This window comes from Physeter macrocephalus, chromosome 4, assembly GCF_002837175.3.
Source record: "Physeter macrocephalus isolate SW-GA chromosome 4, ASM283717v5, whole genome shotgun sequence".
Classification (NCBI taxonomy): Eukaryota; Metazoa; Chordata; class Mammalia; order Artiodactyla; family Physeteridae; genus Physeter; species Physeter macrocephalus.
This window is the reverse complement of record NC_041217.1, coordinates 74,965,698-74,974,719: the sequence shown is the minus strand read 5'-3', so window position 1 is coordinate 74,974,719 and position 9,022 is coordinate 74,965,698. Positions and strand designations below refer to the sequence as shown.

The following is a 9,022-nucleotide window of genomic DNA, read 5'->3' as shown; positions in this document are numbered from 1 at the left end:
AATAAATAAATAAATAAATAATCAATCCCACATACCTCATGGTGCGGCAAAAAAAAAAAGACTATTGGAGTACATCTTAGATCCTATATTAAGACCTTTTCTTTGTCTGTTTTGAAAGAAATTATGTAAATGAATTCTCTGAAACAAAGGCACATTTTAAGGAGGAAATGTGCTCACAATTTGGGGACATTTCAAAGGATTCATGCCTACAAGAAAGAATGACATAATCAAGATGTCAACAATGCTTTTCTTTTCCGGTTCAGGACTGTGGCCAATATAGTTATCCTAAGAACAAGAGCCGTTCTTGATATGGAGTGTGTACAAATCCAGAGGCTCCTGTGACTCTGAATAATGTTAGGGATCAGAAGACCCTCTAAGTGAAGTAAAATTACCTGAGGACAGGACCTCCCAGATATCCTGGAAACATGCTGACTCCCTGCCTCTAAGCTGCATAGATCCTTTCCCCCACTGGTGAGAGTAGTGGCTTTCTAGGGCAGTCCATAGTAGTCTGGAAGGTGGTCTACCTGTTGATCATGTATAATATGGATGCCTGTTTCATGATAATGTCACACTCTGTTCTTTCATCCTCTTAGTCATCAGCCCTGTAGACTCTGCCTCCACAGTGTCATGTTATTTTTACCATTTCCACTACCACCACCTGAGTTCAGGTCACCACTAATTCTTTTTTTAAAAAATATTTATTTATTTGGTCGTGCCAGATCTTAGTTGCAGCAGGCGGGCTCCTTAGTTGTGGCATGCATGTGGGATCTAGTCCCCTGACCAGGGATGAACCCAGGCCCCCTGCATTGGGAGTGGAGTCTTATCCACTGTGCCATCAGGGAAGTCCCTAATTCTTGCCTATCATATTGCAGTAGCCTCCTAATTTATTTACTTCCAATCCTTTCTCTCTCGATCCATTCTAAAACCAACAATTAGAGTAATGAACCTAAATTAGAGCATATATCATGGTACTCTAGTTCTCAGAGGTTCCCAACTGCCTAGAAAAGTTCTAAGCTCTTCAACTGGCTTTCAAAGCCCTCAATAATATGACCCCATCCCGCTTTTCTAGCTTTTGTATATCCCATATCAGTAAACATTCAGATTTATCCATTCAACAATGGAGTGTTTGCCATGGGTCAGGCATAGCTAGGGTTACAAAGGAAAACACGATAAGTGTCCTCATCAAGTGGACAGCCAGTGGAAAAGAATAAAACTGAAGAGTAGCCCGCGTGGAAGAAGGAAAACCAGGAGAGTATTGTTCCCTAAAAGGCACATGAAGAAAGTGTTTCAAGAAGGGAATGATTAAATACATGTTAAATACTGCTGAGAGGTCAAGTAAAATGAGGACTGCAAATTAACCACTGGAGTTTGGTCATGTGGAGGTCATTGCTGACACTGACAAGAATGGTTTCAGTGGAGTGGGGGGAATGAAAGCTTGATTGGGGTGGGTTCAAGAGAGAAAAGAAAGTAAGGAGGCTGAAGATTTTTGCTACAAAGGGGAACATCAAGAATTTAGGTTCTAGGGACTTTCCTGGAGGTCCAGTGGTTAAGAATCTGCACTTCCACTGCAGGGGGCACAGGTTCGATCCCTGGTCGGGGAACTAAGGTCCCGTATGCCGCGCAGTGCGGCCAAAAAGAAAAAAAAGAATTTAGGTTCTAGGGAAGGCTTTCTAAAGGTGTGAGAGAGACTATCAAGTTTGTATGCTGATTGATGAAATGATTCCATAGGGAGAGAGAAAGTGATGATGCAAGGGATAACTGCAAGTACTTGAGTAGGCAAAGAAGATGAGATCCAGTGCACAAGAGGTTGATCTGAGATAGCAGAGAAGGTTCAATCATTTTAACCGCAGGAATGGCAGAAAGAATGGAAACAGAAGGAGTAAATTAATAGATTTGGTAGTGAGAAATGAAGTTTTTCTCTTCTGATTGCTTCCATTTTCTCAGTGAAGTAAGTTAACAGCTGAGAGTGAGGAAGGGAGGAGGGAATTATGGACGTTTAAGCATAGAAGAGATGATGTGCAATAGTCACTTTGGATCACAGGAGAGTGAGTTGATTTAAGGAAATGCAAGAGGATTACGGAGCACTTGAGATTTCTGGCTATAATTAAGGTGAAACCTGCAATGCATTTCTTTTTTCAGCCTCTGAAGAAGAAAATGCTTTTGCATGCAAATTTGCTCAACCTCTCTCCCCCTGATAAAATCGCATTCTAGAAAGCAAAGCAGAAAAAGCTACCTCTTCCATAAAGTCTTCTTCCTCTAGCTCTCCTAGCCCAAAGTGAATTTTCCAACCTCTCAACTCCAATATTAAGTTGTTGATGCCTCCTATAGAGCATAAATTCCATCTCACATTATGGTTAGTTGCTGTGCAAGACTGGAAGTTCCTTAAATAGAGAAACCATTTCTTATTCACTACAGCCACAATATGTTTCTCTCCATCCTCTCTGCCACATATAAATCTCCATGGTTCTAGGTCTTGCCCAAATACATAATTGTGTGGTATGGATGCCCTATTTCCTTACTAAACTGATATTTTCGGGAATAGGAACCTTGCTCACCTTTCCTGCTTATGTCCCTCAAATATTTTGTTCTTGAATTTTAGCTATTATTTATTTTACAGGACTTTTAACAAAAAGAGGTTGCGTCAATTAGTGTTAATTCATACATACGGTATATACCAGGATCCTCGTCCTCAAGGGGTTGACCGCTAGAGTCAAATGTCTCAGAAGAGGTGCTGACAGAGCAAGGCTTGTATGTAAATAGCACCAGAGGGTAGAGATGGGGAATGGGAGAAAGCAAACAGGGAGACAGGAATAAAATTTAGGTGGAGCAGAACAATTTCGTTTTGTCAGCTTACATAAAATGATTCTATAGGGCAGTCCATGGAGGGTCCCCATTTCCATGGAGCGTCCCCATTTCCAAAGAGCTGAAGATGTGCAAAATAACTACAGGTCCCCAACAGTGCCCTCTTATTTATCCATATTATCTAAGGCTGTTGTTCCCCCTCCGCGGCAGAATTTACTCATTCCCTTTCCTCAAAGTCTGAGCGACTAGATGGTTAAGACTTTGGTGTGGGAAAAACACCTCTGGCACAAAAACAACAGCAGGCTAGCAAATCAGGGTTCAGGGAAGCCCAGAGAGAGCCATTATTAGCAGGCCCAGGTGAGCGCGGGGCAAGAGAGCGAGCCCACCAGACCAAGCGCCTGAGCCGCCGTTACGTAACCGGCCACGAGAGGCTCCGGAGAGCCGGAAGCCCCGCCCCGCCTCAGGCCCCGCCCCTGCCCTAACCCGCCGGTGAGGTGTCGTGCGCAACCCTCCGGAAGATTCCGCCCTTTTCGCCAATTAAGGATACAATTTTTTTTTAAGAGTTGCTGACGCCATTGCGTAGGATTGGCCCTAAAACCGTGATCTAGGAGCGCCTCTCTCAGTCGTTACTTCCGCTCTTCAAGTAGGAGTCGGGGTGTCCCCCATTTTTCTCAGTAGGCGGCGGCGGCGGTTTGAGATGTTCGGCCTCAAGAGAAACGCAGTAATCGGACTCAACCTCTACTGTGGGGGGGCCGGATTGGGACCGGGTAGCGACAGCGGCGCCTCCCCTCCGGGGAGGCGGCTTTTGGCTGCGGGAAAGGAGGCCACGGCCGGGCGAGAGGTAGGGGGAGGGGAAGCCGGCGAGGTGATTGGCGGAAGCGCCGGCCCGAGCCCCCCGGCCACTCTCGCGCCCGACGCCCGGAGGGTCGCGCGGCCCTCGCCCATTGGCGCCGAGGGCCCCGACGTCACCGCGACCCCCACCAGGCTGCTGTTCTTCGCGCCCACCCGCCGCGCCTCGCCGCCCGAAGAGATGGAATCCTCGGCCTCCGACGCCATCATGTCTCCCGAAGAGGAGCTGGACGGGTGCGAGCCGGAACCTCTAGGGAAGCGGCCGGCCGTCCTGCCTTTGCTGGAGTTGGTCGGCGAGGCCAGTAACAGCCCCGGCAAGGACGGCTCACTCCCCTCGACGCCGCCCCCAGCAGAGGAAGAGGAGGATGAGTTGTACCGGCAGTCCCTGGAGATTATCTCTCGATACCTCCAGGAGCAGGCAACCGGCACCAAGGACGCGAAGCCACTGGGCGGGTCTGGGGCCGCCAGCCGGAAGGCGTTAGAGACCCTGCGACGGGTCGGGGACGGTGTGCAACGGAACCACGAAACGGCCTTCCAAGGTAAGGGGGTTATTCGCGAAGGCCGCGCTGCCTTTTTTCAGCTCTCCGGACTCACCCACCTTTGGTGGGTGGAAACCGAAAGGAGTCAGTGTTGAAACGACTCTCATCCTATTTCTGAAACCAGAATATTCTGGCCGTGAGTCATTGTTTCCACCCACTTGATTCTTTTGGAAATGGCAGCTCTGCTCAAAGCCCGGAAAGGGTGGGATGTCAGTTTTCAAGAGGGATCAGCCTGAGTTCTATAGAGCCCGAATAGCGATTTCCCCCGCCCTGGGTGGGCAGGAGAATCGTGCCCTGGTTTAGACAAAAGAGGCCGTGAGAACCTGCATGCTTTTCTTCCTCTCAGGCATGCTTCGGAAACTGGACATCAAAAACGAAGACGATGTCAAATCTTTGTCTCGAGTGATGGTCCATGTTTTCAGTGACGGAGTAACAAACTGGGGCAGGATTGTGACTCTCATTTCTTTTGGTGCCTTTGTGGCCAAACACTTGAAGAGTATAAACCAAGAAAGCTGCATCGAACCATTAGCAGAAAGCATCACAGATGTTCTCGTAAGGACAAAACGAGACTGGCTAGTCAAACAAAGAGGCTGGGTAAGTTTGTTTTAAGGTTGAGGAGGGGACCTGGAGTGGAAATGAAATGGAGGATTTTATAGAGAAAGAGGGGATAGCTAAAGGTTTTTAAGATGCACAACTCAGTTTTCAAGGCTCTAACTTATGGACCTCTGGTTGCTTGATATTGATTTAAGTAGTTGGTCCTTAGAGATGGTGGTATGACTGTCTTAAATTGTATCAAAAATTTTGGTTTTCTGTAGGCTGTTTTACTGGTTAAGAAATAAGAATCACCTGGGCGTGATAGCAAATACATTTTTGAGCGTGCCCCACCTCCCTTTTAATTGCATAATGTGTCTCCTTTGCAGTCTGGGGCTAAATAATAATTGGTTCGTCATTGGGTTTGGGGGGGAAACCTTAGATATTTTAATTCATCTTTTCTTTGTAAGTAGTGTTTTTAAGCCAGTGGAAGCCCGTACTTGAAACTGTACTTTTTGTTTGTTTTCTAGGATGGGTTTGTGGACTTCTTCCATGTAGAGGACCTAGAAGGCGGCATCAGAAATGTGCTGCTGGCTTTTGCAGGTGTTGCCGGAGTAGGAGCTGGTTTGGCGTATCTAATAAGATAGCCTTTTAAGTGCAATAATTGACTCTTAACCAACTCCAGCCACCAAAACCACATACGCCTGCTGTGAAATCAGATGTATTTATGAAATTGGACTTCAGGCTGTGCAGGCCATAATCTCCAAGAGTTCTATGCTAGCAACGGAGAAAAGCAAGCAGCAGGAGGCTTATGGCTAACAGGAATAAGTATTTATGAAGTTGGACTTCAAGCTGTGCAGGCCATAACCTCCAGGAGTTCTACTCTAGCAAGGGAGAAAAGCAAGCGGCAGGAGGCTTATGGCTAACAGGAATAAATACATGGGAAAAGTAGTCCCTCTTGAAGAGTCACTGTGTTTGAAAGAAGTGAAAGAAGCGGAGTTCAGTTTCAGCAACAGGCAAACTTTGGGAGGCCACGGAGGAGGACTTTTAGATTTAGTGAAGACGGTAGGGGGGAGAGACTTTAATAACCTTGCCTAGAACAGGAAAGTGGCCAGTAGCCAGGCTAGTCATAGAGTTCATTAAATATGCCCACTGAATCCATTAACTTCTATAGTGTTAAAATAGAAGCACTAACAAGGCCAGCAGCATGTGTAAAATGGATTTTAAGCTACAAGTAATAGAACCTATGACTAGAAGCCTCAACACTGTACAACAGAGTGTAAAGGGAAGCTTTATCCTCTATAATTAGCTTTCCTAGATGTGCTTCTTGAATAGAAAGTCCAATGCTCAGGATGTTTATACCTGTTCTACTTTGGCTTGATTTGAGTGATTCCTAGTTTATTAGCCTAGTGTCATGGCCAAGAATACTTGACTTAAGGCTCAATTACAAATCTGGAATATTCTGTTTTTAAGACAAAAACTTGTAATCGTCTGTAAAAATTGTATATATTTTTACAGAACATCTGTTTGAAATGTAAAGGGAGAAAAGTCTGAAATTACATTAGTTTTTTCATACCCTTTTGAAATTTACAACTTCTGTAGTTAGGAACCTGTTTCTTATTGCTTTTTCTATTCTAAATTTTGTGCTAGTCAGTTCTAGATTGTATACAGAACCAACTGATGTAATTGTATGCAACCTGGTTGTAGTACAACAATTCTGATTCATAACTATGCAGGCTTTAATTTTCCTATCTGATTTTGGTAAGTATTTCTTAAATGGCTGTTTGGGGTTTGTTTTTTGGGTTTTTTTTTTAACCTGGGGCGGAGAAATTGAGGAATGGAAATTAATCCTTTCACTGTGTTACATGTGGGTTTTCAATAATTGAGTCAAGTTTTTAAGGATTTATTGGGGGGGCGGGGCACACGGGCTGATGATTTAGAAATAGTGGGCTCTGATTGGGCAACTACTCATTTGAGTTCTTTCCATTCGTCTTAATTTAACTGGTGAAATTTTAACTGAGTTCATGAGCTCATCTTCAAAGCTTTTGCTAAAAGATTTTCAGCTGTTCCAAATGGGACTTATTAGGAGTATGTATAAAAAGATCACATTGGGTGGATGAGAGACATTTGATCCCTTGTTTGCTTAATAAATTGTACAATGATGGCTTGGAAAAGCAGGCTATAGTCTAACCATGGTGCTATTACTAGGCTTGCTTGTTAAACACAGGTCTAAGCCTAGTGAGTTAATAAAACGAATACTTATTTCATTTCTATTAATGATTCTCAAACTTTGTTTCAAATTTTTGCATTGGCATCTCTATGGACTTCAGACTTGATGTTTTATCAAACTTACCATTTATTTCCTATCCTTCCTTGAAATATTTGCTGCTTGTTTGGCTCCCTCTACAGATATTTATAGTTCCTACAAATTTACCTTGCCATCCCTGAACTCTTACTAGCCCTTTTAGTTTTTGGCACTAGGAACCTAAGTGACCGCCCAAGGAGTCCACAGACCTTCATCCTTCTTGAATTTTATCCTTAGGAGGTGGCAGTACAATGGGTGCTGACAGTAACAGTGATGAGGTGAGAAGAGTCCCTTTTCCTTGGACTAGTATCTTATTGGTTGTTGCTTAATCCTGTCTGTGGGGAGAAATTTTCAAAATCCCCTTAGGGATTTTCAGAGGAGGGGATGATATCTTAGGTGACTTTCTCTAGGTTCTTTTGCATTTGAATATGCTCACTTAAAATTATAGAAATTGATGGGCTCTGTTAAACCTCAGAGTTATATAAAAGCTACTAATAAACTGAAGAAAACTTTTATAGTGGAACCAGGGTCATTTTGAAACCTTCAGCTTCTGAACGTGACCTTTAGTATGTGGACTCCAGACAAAAATAGGCATGAATAAAATGACTAAGAATGTAATAAGGGAACAATTGCCCTGCCCGCCCATCTACAAGCCTTAAGGTCATCTAGCTAGAGCTGTTTTTATCTGTGTATTTATCATTCTTGATCATAAACCACTTATTTATATCATGTCTATCTTTAAGGACCTAAAAGCACTTTATATAGTTAATTAATCTTAAGATCTAGTTAAGGTGACTAAAAAGGCCTGTCTCCCCATAGCCCGTTGTGGAAATAAGCACAGAGCTGTAGATTGATGGGAGTTTAGGGGCCCCACTTCCCAATTGACTAGGTGTGACTGCTGAAATGGAGATGAGAATCTTCAGTTGCTATTTTGGGTCAGAGGCTGTGAGGGCTTAGGGAGCCCAAGTGCTTTGGGGCAGGGTGGGTGATTCTGTAGGGAGAAGAGGCACATGTTTTAAGTGCTGACTAGCTGCATAGTTCAGGCAAATCCTCCAAAATGGAAAGGGAGGGGCTGCTTGGAAAGATGGCTCTCTCAGCAACTTCTGTCTGTCTGATGCTTCTCTCAGGGAAAACCCTGCAGTCCTCTAGTGTCTGTGTACATTCTGTTGGGGGTGAACACCTTAGTTCTGGTTAAAACAGCTAATGCTGTTGACATCTGTGCCAGGAAGGGTTAGGACCAACTACAAACTAATGTGGGCTGTAAAATGTAGTGTGTTTCCCTAACTTCCTGTTTTTTCTGAGATGAAAATAATAAATCTTTTATTCAAATGCAAGGTGTGGTACGGGTGTTTTCTAATCAATGCCTGTTTTCCTTCCCCCTCTTAGGCAAGCATCTGAGGGAAGTCAGCTGAACAAAGTATAGGTGAATTAACCAGCAAAAGCCCCATAAAGCTGATTTGCCTTAGAGCAAAGGTCAGTTCCATTCAGAATAACCCCTTCTTTCATTCAAATTAGAGCTGTTGGGCTTTTTTTAAAATATTTTTTTGGCCATGCCACATGGCATGTGGGATCTTAGTTCCCTGACCAGGGATCAAACCCGCACCCCCTGCATTGGAAGCACAGAGTCTTCACCACTGGACCAGCAGGGAAGTCCCGGGCTTTTAATTACATGTATTACTGTTGTACTTTGGAGTAGTTCAAAAGTACAACAGTATATTTTAATACAAAAATCATAATCCCCATCCCGATTTCTTTTAGTCGCCAAATGTTGGTATAACTTGGGGGTAAGGGTTCACTACAGCAGTTATTTTATCTCCCTGTCTCACTCAACCTTTTGAGGTGAGTAAAGGAGCTAGAAGAATTAACACCCAAAGTTAAGTTTCCATAGGGTTGGTACTAATCTTTCAGTACCTTTCCCTCCCAAAAAGGAGGTGAGAATAAGCAAGTCAATTTCAGAAGCCCTATCCTGTCTTTATTTTCAGCTACCTTGAAAGGG

General features: G+C 44.0%; 1 protein-coding gene across 1 annotated transcript; it reads left to right on the top strand.

The window, feature by feature from the left end:
• The first annotated feature begins 3,412 nt into the window (after positions 1-3,412).
• Positions 3,413-5,514, top strand: MCL1 (MCL1 apoptosis regulator, BCL2 family member). The gene is made up of 3 exons (XM_024116211.3): positions 3,413-4,190; positions 4,537-4,784; positions 5,252-5,514. The coding sequence occupies exons 1-3, from the start codon at positions 3,500-3,502 to the stop codon at positions 5,366-5,368; spliced, it is 1,056 nt and encodes a 351-aa protein (XP_023971979.1). The 5' UTR covers positions 3,413-3,499; the 3' UTR covers positions 5,369-5,514.
• Positions 5,515-9,022: the final 3,508 nt, after the last annotated feature.

Bases quoted from the DNA above. Each gene is read 5' to 3' on its own strand.
- MCL1 (XM_024116211.3), top strand. From the start codon at position 3,500: ATGTTCGGCCTCAAGAGAAACGCAGTAATCGGACTCAACCTCTACTGT. The intron at 4,191-4,536 runs GTAAGGGGGTTA...TCTTCCTCTCAG, and splicing joins CCACGAAACGGCCTTCCAAG to GCATGCTTCGGAAACTGGAC. The intron at 4,785-5,251 runs GTAAGTTTGTTT...TTTGTTTTCTAG, and splicing joins TAGTCAAACAAAGAGGCTGG to GATGGGTTTGTGGACTTCTT.